General features: G+C 40.7%; 1 protein-coding gene across 1 annotated transcript in view; it reads right to left on the bottom strand.

Moving 5' to 3' along the window:
* ENTPD7 (ectonucleoside triphosphate diphosphohydrolase 7) overlaps nucleotides 1–13,962 on the bottom strand; it is a gene marked incomplete at its 5' end in the record, with an annotated part of 35,480 nt that extends 21,518 nt beyond the window's left edge. Inside the window, 4 exons of the mRNA XM_082672960.1 lie at nucleotides 585–735; nucleotides 980–1,185; nucleotides 12,645–12,827; nucleotides 13,955–13,962. Coding sequence (XP_082529086.1) covers nucleotides 585–735; nucleotides 980–1,185; nucleotides 12,645–12,827; nucleotides 13,955–13,962 — 548 coding nt within the window. The remainder of the gene's footprint in view (nucleotides 1–584; nucleotides 736–979; nucleotides 1,186–12,644; nucleotides 12,828–13,954) is intronic.
* Nucleotides 13,963–14,832: the final 870 nt, after the last annotated feature.

The raw sequence follows: 14,832 nt of genomic DNA, 5'->3' as shown, positions 1-14,832 counted from the left end.
TCTTCCTCCTCTTTCAGTGAAGGAAGAAGGATCAGGTGGCAAAATGCCAGGCTAAACTGCCAAGGTCAAGTGGAAAAGACTTAACCAGCAGGGGTTGAAAAAGTGGTCTAAAGCAATGGAGACTAAGCTTTGCAAGCAGCACCTACTATCATCAGGGAGCCAGGCAAAGTTATAGAGAAAACCCCATTCCTACCAGAGCCCTCCTACTAGACCCCAGGTACCCAGTCCCCCAGGTGACCCTCCTACTACCCTTCTGAAATTATGCTCACCTTCTAGGTGCCTCATGATCCAAATTTATTACATCACCACTGCTCCCAACCCTCAATCAAAACTAAGAATCATTACAACCATCTCAAATAGATATTGATCCCAAAGAAGCAAACGACATGGAGGTGTGATCAACTGATTGTGAAATAACGGGGTGTAGGAGTGGTTCTGCTCTATTTTGAGCAAGAAGTCTCTTAGTGCCACCTGTCAACTCTGTGTGCTGTACCCACATCCTGCCTTCAGACCAGGGAACCACAGAGAATAATGTATGAAACTGCACTTTCAACTCTTGGGCCACCCACTCTCCTGCATCTCACCTCTCGGAGAGAAGCCTCATGCCTGCTGTGCATAGGATGTAAAGGGGGGTCTCCTTGTGCTTCCTCACAGGCACATGAGCAGCAGCAAAGCTCAGCAGAGGACGAAGGTAATCGCTGGCATGTTCTGGAGTGTCTGCCATTGCAGAGATTCCTTAAGTAAGATAAAATACTTTCTTTAAAGAGCAGATCACATAGACTCAGAAGACTGATACCCCATAAGGTTCTGTTTAAGGTCCTAAACATTTATTTCGTAAGAGTAGGGTAGCAATGAATCCCTCCCATTATCCAGAACGTCCAGAAGAAAAGGGTAGCTTTCTTTCTCCCTCTTCTCTTCTGTCCTCTCATTTCTGTAGCAGATAAGAGAGACTGACAATGAAATACATTCCATTTAGTACCTGGCTTGATTTTTTTAACCACTGGTTGGCTGTTACGGTCTCTCATCTGTTTGATGTCCAACAAGTCATGAGGATTCCCATTATGTCTTGGCCAGAAATAAACAAAAATCCGAGAGCCACTGCTGCCACAGTCCACAACAAGTCCATAATTTAGATTTGGGTCTTCAGTGTCAGTAGCTTCAAGATCTCCTACTCGAGCCAAATACCTAAGCCGGGCAAAAAGAGAAACTAGTGTTAAGCAAATAGCACCACCACTTAATTCATCTGTTCGTGAGTCTTCATTAAGTGCCTACATGTGCCAGGCACATGGGACTACACATCCTAACAAAGGAATGAAACAATATTGACCATATTTACTGATGTATATGAGGCAACAGCTGGTTTATACTGAAATTAGGTAACCAAAAGACTCCCCTAAGTTTGGGGGTAGTTCTGAAACTGGCCAGGGTAGCAAATCTTTTACTAAGCATTAAAGGGCTTCTAGGCCTCAGTAAATACTAAGCCACAAAATTTGAGGGTGGTTTGCTATGCACACTAGATAACTAAAGCAATTCTAACAATTTCTTCTCTATTTATCTATCCTTTCTGTATATAAACATGAAGAACATGGCGGAATGATATCTGGCTGACAGCAGGAAGATGGAACAAGTAAAGATGTTACCACCAAAACCCCAAGGTTTGAGTCTCAGCTCTAGCACTTCCTATGTTTTGTGACCTTCAGGAAATTACTTCTCTCAAGCTGTTCCCTCGTCTGTGAAATGAGGGTAGTTAGGAGTCTCTACTCTCAGAGAGGCCAAAATGTATGTTGAGCAGTTAGCTCAGTGCTGTGCTTGTTACATAACTATTGGGAGAACAAATAGCAGAAGACTCTCTGGAGAAAAGGGCTGAAATATCCAGAAAGAAAAGAAGGCTAAAAGCTGGTAAAACCCTTCTTCTGAGTGATGAGGCTTTAATAAATATTAAAGTTTCCTCAGAGCATACAGGTCTGAAAAGTACAAACGTCACTGATGACTCCTCTTCAAAGGCTTCACCTGAAGAGCAGCCCGGTGAGAATGAGAATGGCTTTTAGCTTATTACTCGAAAAAGGACAGCTCTTTCTTTCTTTTTCTTTTTTTTTTTTTTTGCGGTACGTGGGCCTCTCACTGTTGTGGCCTCTCCTGTTGCGGAACACAGGCTCTGGACGCGCAGGCTCAGTGGCCATGGCTCATGGGCCCAGCCGCTCCGCGGCATGTGGGATCTTCCCAGACCGGGGCACAAACCCGTGTCCCCTGCATCGGCAGGCGGACTCCCAACCACTGCGCCACCAGGGAAGCCTGGAGAGCTCTTTCTTGACGCTAATATATAATGCATGGTAGGCAGACTAAAATTTTGCCTTCTAGATTCTATTAAATTTGAATAAATATTACCATAGGTTGAGCTAATAATTGAATGCATATTCTGAAAGTAATGCTGTGAATTTTTTCAAGTAATACACCTAAACTCCCTTCTGCCCTATCATCCAACATTGTCTTTAGCGGTAATGCCCAGATCCCCAAGACCCTTACATAGAACCCTTTAGAACTAGCTTTTGTGGAGCCTGAAACTAATATAATGGGGGAGGAAGGTTCTTTTACACAAAATATTCAACATTACAAATACAAAAGGGGCCCATGCAAGTGAGGGGCCTTGAATTGCAGGTAACATTCCCTTCACAGTAAATCCAGAAAAGTAAGCCATGTGTCATACCTCTCAGAACAATCTAGCCTGTGTTTACTGGTGATTTCACATTGCTACACAGACTACAGAGTTCCTTACTTTGGAGAGAAAAGCAAACCTGATGAAAAGAAGACCGTGTAGAAACAGCTCTGAAATCAAAAAAGTAGAGCTGAGTACCTTTCCTATTCTATAACACAAAATGCATTATTTTAAAAAGAGGAGAACATATATTTGAGCTTCAATACAATGCTGTAAATTATTGCATAGGATAGGGTCAGGTAGAACTTTTTTCTGGATCTGATATGAGAGTGAGTTGCAGGAAGTGAAGCAGATGGTAAAAGTCTGTTACACACTAGAAAGTTTACAGTCCTAAAGATTCCATTCCACCACAGACTTTCCCATTCTAATCAAATGATTGGGCTAAAATGGGCTCACAATCCACCAGTCAACTCATAACAGCTCACTTCTATGACAGGAAAGCTGGGCAGACATCTGTGGGCCACAGATAGAGAAGAAATAGGCAAGATAATCCATCTCCAGCCCAAAGTGACTTTTCATTTCTCATCAGCAATCTTTCTACTTCACAGATCTTTATCTGCTTTCCTTCTCTGAAAACCACCCCTTCTACTTCTCTTTGACAAGATTCTGGATCCTGTCCCCTCCTGCTTAATGAATAACTTTTTCCAGTACATTGGTTCTCAAAATTTGGAGGCTCAGGACCACTTTATAGCCTTAAAAAAATTATTGGACCCCAAAGAGCTTTTGTGGTACATCTATCTACATTTACCATGTTAAAAAATAAAACAGAACATTTAAAAATACTTATTTATTTATTTAGACACAATAGCAAACTCATTACATATGAACATATTTTATGAAAAACAACTATTTTCTAAAACAAAAAAGTTAGAAGAGTGGCATTGTTTTAGAGTTCTGCAAATCTCTTTTGTGTCTGGATTAATAGAAGATAACTAGATTCTCATATTTGCTTCTGTATTCAATCTGTTACGATAAGTTGTTTTGATTGAAGTCTATGAAGAAAATCAAGCTTCACCCAGGTATGTTGTTGGAAAAGGGAAGAGTACTTTTTAGATCATTGGTACTACACTGAAACTCGACAAGTGGAGTTTCTTAAAGGTTGGTTGCAATGTGGAATCTAAACTCTAAGAACTTTTCATACTGTTACATTAAAATGCACTGGTCTATCTTTCACTTTAAATTGCTTTTACCCATGCGTAATGTTCTCACATCGTATACTGGAAAATACTGGTTCGCTGAGCTATGCAAATCTTCTTAATGTTGACACATTTCATTCTACCAAAAAACCACACACATTCATGAATATCACTACCAATTTTATCAAAAAAGTCTTTTAAGTATTGGGAAGCTATCAAACTCACAGTGGCAGATACAAACTTCCCAAACTTCTAATTTTCACTTAAAAGCTCAAATTTTATCACTGGCAATAAATACTGACAGTTATTTTCCTTGAAGTGACAGGTTTTTACTTCATTCATTTGCAAGAAAATGTCTATGAAATACCCACATCTGAAATCTACAGTTTTTCTGACAGTTATTCTTTCAAGTGAAAAATAGTATTCCATGACTGTGTTCAGCTCACAACTCAAACAATTGCCTAAGTGCTTTTCCTTGAGACAACCTGAGTAGGCAACAGAAGTGATTAATTCCTATTTCCCATTTTGTCACACAGAATATTAAAAAGATATTCTTAAGTGGAATTAGACTTTTCTTCCCACTGCAATTGTGTGACAGTGAAGACTGCCATAACTACTAGTATAATTTGGTGCTCTATCTTGATTTGTGCTAAGGCACCAGCAGTTTTACCCACCATCGCTTTTGCATCATCAGTGTAAATGTCAACTCAGTGAAAAAGGCAAATAGTATCACCATAGCCAAAAGGTAGAAGCAACTCGGAGGTCCATGACAGATGAATGGATAAACAAAATGTGATATATACATACAATGGAATATGATTCAGCCTTAAAAAAAAGAAGGAAATCCTGCCATACGCTACAATATGGGTGAACCTTGAGGACATTATGCTAAGTGAAATAAGCCAGTCACAAAAGACAAATACTAGATAATTCCACTTATATGAAGTAGGTAAAGTAAGCAAATTCATAGAAACAGAAAATGGAATAGTGGTTACCAGGGGCTGGGGACAGGGAAAAATTAGGGGTTGTTGTCTAATGGGTATAGAGTTTCAGATTTGCAAGATGAAAAAGTTCTGGAGATTGGCTTCATAGCCATGTGAATATACTTAACGGTACTGAACTATACACTTAAAAATGGTTAAGATGGGTAAATTGTGTTATGCGTTTTTAACCACAATTTTTTAAAAGGGCAAACAACATCTTAGTATTATCATCAAAATAGCTTTGGCCTCACACACTCCCTGAAAGGGTCTCAGAGACTCCCAAGCGTCAGTAAGCACTTTGAGAACCACTACTCTAACGCGACCTTTTTTCTAACATCCGTTTGCTTCTCTACCTATTCCTCCCCCTTTCCCTTCTTTGATATGGCTTCCCAGTTCTCCAGAAGCCTCCCCTCAACAAGCTGATTCTTGTAATGATCTAAAAAAGGCCTCCTCCTTCTGTTCTAACATGTGGAGTGTCATTCTCTTTAAGCAGTTTGCTTACATTTCAGTATGAGCCCTAAGAGTTCTTTCATATTTGTTTGCTCCACCTCTCCATTTAGACTCTCAGCTTCTCAAGAGCAATTACCTTATCTGCATACCTCAATACAGACACAATGTTCCTCACATTTCTCTGATACGTATCCATCAATCCTGATTGGCTTGGGCCTAGAGCTCACAATGTGAAGCTGCTAGTTTGTTAATAATTCATCTATGTCTTTGTATAGCTATATTCAAAATCAGTTGGTCTCCTTAGAAAATTTCAATGGCTTTCCAAAGCATCCTGTCATCCTCTTTGGTTCCTGTCAAGATAAGCAACTTTACAGCTCTCATTTGGGTACAACTCAACTTTGCTTTCTCTTCTCTTAGAAGTCGCCATGTGTGCATTGGCAGAAAAAAGTCAGCTGACACTAGAATACTAGGGAGAAAGATAGGACCAGATGACATTTATGTTACATTTCCCACCTGAATCCTTGATCAGTTGCTTCAGGCCGCAGAAAGTTCTGGAATTCTGACCTCTTATGACCTAATCAGGCTTCTTACACTTTTCAACCACCTGAAGGTCTTCCTCTGTCTAGGCTCCTAACGCGGATGGATCACTGGTCTTTCTCGGATATTTTCATTTCTGATTTGCAGTCCCAGCCTTAGCCATCATGGTTAATTACTTGCATTTCTGGATCCTTCTGCTTTGCTGATACTGCACTGTCAACCCCTAAAGAAGACCTAAAGCCCAAGAGAAAAGTTCCAAAAGCTTTGGATCCCTCACATCCACCGTCCCAGGAGAGATCTGATTCACCATCACATGCACTTACCCCCGCCTCACACACATATATCCCCTCTATTTGAGAAACATGATTTCCCTCTGGTCACTGCTGAGTCAATGAAAAGAAAGATACCCACATATACATCACCCAAGGTAGAACTGGAAGACATTGCTTTTCGTTGCCATTATCCTCAAGACATTAACAGCATTAGAGCTATAACTAACCAAACCATTACCTAGCTTACAAAATCAACACTAATTACCACTTCTAGAGTTCAAAAAGAACTCAGTAATATGCCAAAAGTCCATTAAAGCGGTCCCCCATCAGCATGGAGCTACCACTTCTTTGATGAATGTCATCATATCCCAACTCTGTTCAAGGCTCAAAACCAAATATAATGACATTGTAGCCAAAGTAGCTGTGCATGACTGATGATAGCAATACATACCCAGAAAAGCATCTTGTAAGGTTACTACTTATCTCCTAACAAGATTAATCAGAGCAGTCAGGAACATTTATAATTTAAAGCTCTGCTTATAAACATTATAAACACCATTAAGGACAAGTAAATGAATAAATGCAAATAAATGCCTTCAATTTCACCAGCAAAATCTCTGAATTTTTCCACTGTACATAAGAACCCTTAACTTCACCTGTATATCTGTTTATCATTTTTATTCTAACCATAAGTAATGGCTCTTTTTCACTTGCTTTAAACAGAATTAAAACTCCTAAGGAAGGTCAGTATTGAGCTGATTGCTGACACAGTAGTGCTCATTCAGTTATTCCCAGATGGCAAAGGAACATGAGGCACCACCTTTCAATAGCTACGTTCTTCAGGACAATAAGTCAACCAGACAAATATTTCCCCACTAATAAAGACAGTAGTGGGGTTACCAAAAAGTGAACAATATTAAACATTAAGGTGAAAAAGAAATGTACTGAATATACAGAACATTTAAGTAAGAACGGTTCACTGTTTGTCTTGCACAACATGTATGAATACATGCTAAAAGCACCCCTTATACTAAAAATTATTAATAAATTTTAACAATTTACCCAGTATCCAGGACTAGCACTTTCCAGCAGAACTTTCTGATATGATGGAAATATTCCCTTTCTGCACTGTCTGATAGGATAGCTACTAGCCACACAGTGAACACTCGAAATGTGACCAGTACAAATAAGGAACTGAATTTTTTATTTAATTTAAATTAATTTATATTTAAATAGCCTCTGTGGGTAGTGGCTACCCTATTGGATACCACAGTGTAGACAGTGTTTGTTGAGTAAGTGAATAGATGAATGAATAAATGGGTGTAAAATAGGAATTAAGTATGATGAAGTTGTTGGAGCCCATCTTATATGCCACATACTAGATAAATAGTTGATTAAAACACATCTAACAAAAATTATTCTTAAAAACAGCTTTGTTGTGCGTGTTGGCGGGGGGAAGGCAAGAGGTTTATGGGAAACCTCTCTGTCCTTCTGCTCAATTTAGCTGTGAACCTAAAACTGCTCTAAAAAATAAAGTTTGTTTTAGAAATATAAATTTAAAAAAAAATTCTGGATTCTATCCTTACTGACACCCATCAATCTGTAAATTTACCTTTTCCTAAATTCTAGTTCTGATGCAAACCTTCTGCTTTCTCCTTCCAGAAGCAATGTGGGTATATGTTTGTAAAACAACAGCTCTTCAGTTTTGAAACTACTGAGGGAAAACCCCCATGCAGGCTTCTAAAATCCTGGGCCATATCACCTCAGAAGTGATATGCTATAGATATACTAATATGTATAGGATAGATAACTAATAAGAACCTGCTGTATAAAAAAATAAATAAAATAAAATTTAAAAATTAAAAAAAAGAAGTGATATGCTAGGTTCTACCAATGGCTGAAAAAATTCAAATTAAAACATTTTTTCTATATAAAATATTGATATAATTTCATCATGTGAATTAAGAACAATTTAAGTTGGAAAAAATATGACTATATTCAATGTATGTAATATAAAAATCACAACCACAAGCACTTGTCCTAATTTTTTATAAGCTGTTGAACTTGAGTGTTAGGTGTTTTCATCAATTCCTAATTATTTGTTTAATCATTTTATCATCAGCTAGTGCTTACCCGTGCCTAAGTAGTAACAGCTGCCACAGAAAAGAAATTCTGGAAGGAAAAAAATTTAAATGGAGATAATGCTTCCCCTTATCTTCACTGCATATTTGCAGGGCACAAAACAGAATTAGAGAACAGAAAAATCAAGATTATTCCAAATAATACTAATAATACTAATATCTGTGATGTACCAGGCAGTGCTAGGTGTTTTTCTTTTTTAATCCAAATGACAAGACAAGGCAGGCATTTTACCTCCACTTTATACTTAAAGAAATGAGATCCCAGAATAGAGCACCTGTCTGAGATAACCCAACTAGAGAATGACGGGCTGATTAGCTCTAAATTCAATCTCTTTCCCCATACCACAATACTTCGTTCCCAGATAAATATAACTAAACTGTAGAGCAATGGTTCCCAACTTAGACTGCATATTAGAATCACCTTGAGAAAAAGTCCAGTTATTTGCATTTTTTAAAGGTCCCCAAGTAATTCGGTTACATAAAGTTGAAAACCACTGACTTAAGGTCATCGTTAACACAAATAATTAGACTGTATAATAAAATAGTTTTAACAAAATGTGTAGAACTGTTTAGCACTATAGAAATGGTCTGTAGAAATTCTGAGTGACTGAGTCTACTTTTTTTTTTTTTTTTTGGCTGTGTTGGGTCTTCGCTGCTGAGCACGGGCTTTTCTCTAGTTGTGGCGAGCAGGGCCTACTCTTCGTTGAGGTGCACAGGCTTCTCACTGTGGTGGCTTGTCTTGTTGCGGAGCACTGGCTCTAGATGTGTGGTCTTCAGTAGTTGTGGCACGCAGGCTTAGTAGTTGTGGCTCGCATGCTCTAGAGCTCAGGCTCAGTAGTTGTGGCGCATGGGCTTAGTTGCTCTGCGGCATGTGGGATCTTCCCAGACCAGGGCTCGAACCCAGGTCCCCCGCATTGGCAGGTGGATTCTTAACCACTGCGCCACCAGGGAAGCCCCTGAGTCTACTTTTAATAAATTTCCTCTCTCCTGCCTCACTGTCAAGATGTCAGTACGTTATTAATTACCGTCATCAGTGTGCCCACATCTAATGACCATCACACCCTTCCCACTACCACCATTCTAACTTGCTATTATTTGCTGTGTCCTGAGACAAGAGAGAACCAAGCTAATTACAACAGTATGCACAAGTACACAGTACTATATTTAAAATGGATAGGGACTTCCCTGGTGGCATAGTGGTTAAGAATCCGCCTGCCAATGCGGGGGACATGGGTTCGAGCCCTGGTCCGGGAGGATCCCACATGCCGCGGAGTGACTAAGCCCATGCGCCACAACTACTGAGCCTGCGCTCTAGAGCCTGTGAGCCACAACTACTGAGCCCGTGTGCCACAACTACTGAAGCCTGCGCACCCTAGAGCCCGTGCTCTACAACAAGAGAAGCCACCGCAATGAGAAGCCTGCGCACAACGAAGAGTAGCCCCCGCTCCCCGCAACTAGAAAAAGTCCACGTGCAGCAACAAAGACCCAACGCAGACAAAAATAAATAAATAAAATAAATAAATAAAATAAAATGGATAACCAACAAGGACCTACTATACAGCACAAGAAACTCTGCTCAATATTATGTAACAACCTAAATGGGGCAGGAATTTGAAAAAGAATAGATATATGTATATGAATAACTGAATCGCTTTGCTGTACACCTGAAACTAACACAACATTGTTAACAAACTACACTCCAATATAAAATAAAAAGTTGAAAAAAATTAAAAAAAAACAGTATGTAAAACAAAAGTAAACAGCCTCTATGTGAGAGCCTTTCTTATCAGTATAGTACATAAGCGCTTAGTACATGAACTCAGTGATATCAAATTTGGTTACTCATGAGCCTCTTCTTATTAAGTTCTGATTCTTAACTTTATTCCTCATTCTTGACTATGTACAGTTCCTGATTCTTTATTCCTGATTCTACATAGTTATACTTAAACTATTATCTCATTAGGAAACAATTATTCCTTCACATCTGCCTCTCTAACTAGATTATTAATTGCATGAGTTCAGGGGCCACGTTTTATTCATCTTTGTACCCTAGCGCCTAGCACAGTCACACACACAGCAAGCTCTCAACAGATGTTTGCTTCCTAAATGACTCATGTAGGCAGCCATGAGTGAAGTTTAAGGACACATGGTAATTTGTAGCCATATGCACATTTCATTAACATTTCATTAAAGAACAAGGAGCTCTAGGCTATATGGCTGCTGGCTGCTCAGCCAGAGCATTACAGGGTGTGAGGATTTTGTTACGCTCATTACACAGGCACAGTCTGTGTGTTCCTTAGCTCTGTGGCTAACTTGTTTCAATTAATTCAGCATCAGTATTTATTGAATCTGGCCACCTGAGTTTAGTGGTAGATAAGAACTATCAGATCACTCCACCTCCCACGTATCCCTCAGATGCATTTACTTCTCTTCATCATCATTGCTACCACCCAAGTCTAGGCCACCATCATCTCTCTACTGGAGGATTCCAATTCATTCTCCACCATGCCATCAAAATGACCTTTCTGTAAAAAGCATTTCTGATCATATCACTCTTCAAAGCCTTTCAAAGTCTTCCCTCTGCCCTTAAGATAAAGTCTAAACCCCCTAAAATGGCTTAATAGGCCCAGCCTGATCTACCTCTCCAGCTATATAGATCACCACTTCCTGGACTCACTGGTCCAGGAAGACCCCACATGCCATGGAGCAACTAAGTCTGTGTGTCACAACTACTAAACCTGCACTCTGGAGCCCGCGAGCCACAACTACTGAGCCCACATGCCACAACTACTGAAGCCCACGTGCCTAGAGCCCATGCTCCACAACAAGACAAGCCACTGCAATGAGAAGCCTGTGCACCCCAATGAAGAGTAGCCCCCGCTTGCCACAACCAGAGAAAAGCCCGTGCGCAGCAACGAAGACCCAACACAACCAAAAATAAAATAAAATAAATTTTAAAAAATAAAAATAATTTTTAAAAAAATCTTAAAAAAAAGAAAAAAGAATCATGAAGAAAACTACACCAAGGCACATCATAATCGAATTGTTTAAAACCAGTGATAAAGAGAAAACCTTAAAAGCAGCCAGAGGAAGACATATTATGTACAGAGAGAACAAAGATAAAAATGGCAGCATACTTCTCCTAAGACAAGCCAGAAGACAGTGAAGCATCGTCTGTAAAGTAATGAAAGAAGAAAACGATCAACCTAGAGTTCCATACTCAGTGAACATTTCTTTTAAAGGGAAAACAAAATAAAGACTTTTCCAGTCACATAAAAGTTTAAAGAATTCACCAACCACAAACTCACACTACTAGAAATGTTAAAGGAAGACCTTTAGGCAAAAGGAAAATGATACCAGATGGAAATATGAAATCTACACAAAGGAATGAAGAGGCCCAGAAATGGTAAATATACAAGCCTTTTTTTCTTATTTTTAAAAACCTCTTTAAAAAATAATTGAATGCTTAAAGCAAAAATAATAACACATGGTGGAGCTTATAACATATGTAGAAGTAAAAGATATGACAACAATAGCACCAAGGCCAAGGGGAAAGAGAGGAATGAAAGTACACTGTTGTTAGGTTCTTACACTGTGTGTGAAGAGGTATAATATTACTTGAAGTAATAAGTTAAAGATGTATACTCTAAACCCTAAAGCAACCACTGAAAAAATAAAAACAGAGTTATATCTAATAAGCCAAGAAAGGGGCTAAAATGGAATCATAAAAAATGTACTCAATTCAAAAGAAGGGAAAAAAAGAGGAAAGACAAACAAAGAACAGATGTGACAAGCAGAAAACAAATAGCAAGACAGATTAAAATCTAAACAATTGATAAATGTAAATAGCCTGAAGGGCCCAAATGAAAGGCAGACATTGTCAGATTGGGTAGAAAGAAAGACTCAACTAAACTCTGCCTACAAGAAGCTCACTTTAAACATAAAGACACAAATAGGCTAAAACTAAAAGAATGGAAAAACATCTATCATGCTAACACTGACACAAGAAAGCTGAAGTTGCTGTTGATATATTAACACCAGACTAGTAGATTTCAGAGCAAAGAATATAATCAAAGATAAACAGAGTCATTTAATAATGATAAAAGGGTCAATTCATCAAGAGTACATAACAATCCTAAACATTTATGCACCCAGTAAGTCAGCCCACCAAGACAAAAGAACAGAAAGATGTCTTTCATGGTTAAAATGCAGCAACAGCATTGCTGAATCAAAACTGAACATTGCCGAAATGGGGCTTAAGATCTTCTTTATGTAATAAGTGGCATGCAGTTTTACTAATAAAAGTGCGGTATTCCCCAAAAGAGTCAAAGGTGGTAGTGTGTTAAACAGCTCATCAAAATATTTATGACTTCAACACCAAAGCCAATCGAAGCGATGTAAAGCTGACTCACCTTTCGTATTGCCTGTCTCGTGGTAATGAAGCACCCCAATGTCTAAAGTCCATGATTAACATAAGCAAAAGGAGACAGGATATGAAGAAGAGTCCTAGGAGTGCCACCCGCTGCCGGGGAAATGGGCTCACTGTGGGCACAGTGAAGTACCAGGAGGCTGGGCAGAGGTAGGAAAAACTGATCCTGAAATGAGACAAACATTAGTAAGAAAAGTCTCTACAATCCAGTGCTAAAAAATGGTTTTTAAGCTGAATTAAAGCGCTTCCTGATAAAGGCAAAAAATTTATGCCCCCAGAAGTCTAAATGTTCATTTACTCTTGAACTTTAGAAAAGGACATATATAGTTCATGGAGCTTCTACTATATAAATAAAAAAAGGCTTCTCTGCTCTTTTTTCAGAGTGCACTTTGGGATGCAGTTCAAAGAACCAACTTCATGTTAATGAAAAGATCACCAGTCTCCCTGTGCAATCTCATAACACTGAAGAATCAGAGCACTTGTAACATTGCCATCAAGAATGCTGTCAAAAAAACTGGATAGTCAGAAAATTTATTCAACTGATTTTTAAAAATATTTCAATAGGTAACATATGCACACAATAAAAAAAAATCAAACAGTTTAAAGGATATATAGTGGAAAGTGAGTCTTGTGCCTTAACCCCATCATTTCCCTCTGAGGCAACCACTGTTACCCAGGGATATTCTTGTATACACAAGCATAAATACATACCATATAGGTAATATATCTGTGTGTGTGTCTGTGTGTGTATCTCCATTCCTTTGCTTTTACATCATACCTACTGTTCTGCATCTTTCTCCACTTACTCTATTTGACAACTGTCTCATTTGGTACCTGTTGCTCCACAGATCCACATTAATCTTTTCTGAAAGCTTCAGAGTGTTATAATGTATGGATAAGCATACTCAACTGTGAAGTTCACTTTCCATGGTAATTCAGAAGGACCTCGGTCTGTTTTCAAAGTTCATTTAAAAAAATTTTTTTGTTTTGTTTTTGGTTTTTGGTTTTTTTTAACCTCCCCAAGGGGCACCTAGCCTCACTCAAGTGGAAATTTGAAAGAACATTACAATCTAGCACTTACCAGAGCTGAGCAAGCACTCACTCTATCACCCCGGGGGCTCTGGGCTGTAAGGTATTGTTGAATCTGCCTTCAAAAGAATGCAGCTTTGATCTTTGCATCCATCTGACCAGGCTGCGAAGTCCATATGCAGCCCTAGAGCAAACCTCACTCGTAACAATCTCCCAGCCACCCCCCACCGAGCTCCCAGCTGAGGATAAAGTCTGCAACCTTACCTAGCCATGGGTTCCCTTCAGTGGTCTCAAGGCCTGTCACCTCCTTTTCCTTTTGCCTTGAGAAGGTGGTCTCCTCGTCCCAGTCATCTCCGAAGTCTGCAGCCTGGAAAGAGCTGGTTGGGGTTCCGGCTCACCTCCAGCAGTACCCACGAGACTAGACCCCATACCCCACCACGAGAAGCTCATGGCGTCCACCCACTCCCCGGGCTCCCACTCCAGATCCGTATGCTCTTGCTCCTGGGGCTCAGTGGACCCTACCCAGGCTCCCTGGGAGCGGGGTATTCTAGAGGGCCAGCGACATCCTCGAGGAACCCGCGGTCCGCCCCTCCCGGCCCCGCAGCCCTCCCGAGCTCACACTCACGGGTCGAGCGGCCCGCCGGCTCCCTCAGCTCCGCTCTGCTAGGTCCGGAGGTGCTCCCCGCGGCCTCTAACCGAGCCGGAAGGAGGCCTGGGCCGCCGGCGGCGCCACGTCCCCAAGGAAACCGCAGGGAGCCAATGACTGACAGGGGACCCGCGGAGAGGGGCCCGCCTTCCGCCCAGCTGGGGCCGCGGGCGAACCAGCTCCGTCGGCCGCACGTCGGTCCGCCAGGGTGGCCAGTCCCCTAGAGCGCTAGGCCTTAATGCCCGCCCCGGGATTTCGAGCGCGTCCAATCCGGAAGGGCGTCGTGCGGGGCTCCGCCTGGAGGGGCCGGCTGTGGCTCACAGGTGAGCAGTACGGAGCGGCGCCCAGGTACCTTGCGGCTGCTACCCTCTCGGGGGCGCTAGTTCTCTGCTGGCTGTTTTCTCTGCGGCCGTTTTCAGGACGGAGCGGCTCGGGTGCGTGGGTCTCGGGGTGTTCGCGACACAAGTGCATCCCTTGCCTAAAGCCAGTCGGAGGT

The sequence above is a fragment of the Grampus griseus genome (genome assembly GCF_964374135.1).
Source record: "Grampus griseus genome assembly, chromosome: 16".
Classification (NCBI taxonomy): Eukaryota; Metazoa; Chordata; class Mammalia; order Artiodactyla; family Delphinidae; genus Grampus; species Grampus griseus.
The sequence above is the reverse complement of the archived record's forward strand: the minus strand, read 5'-3'. Positions and strand labels throughout refer to the sequence as shown.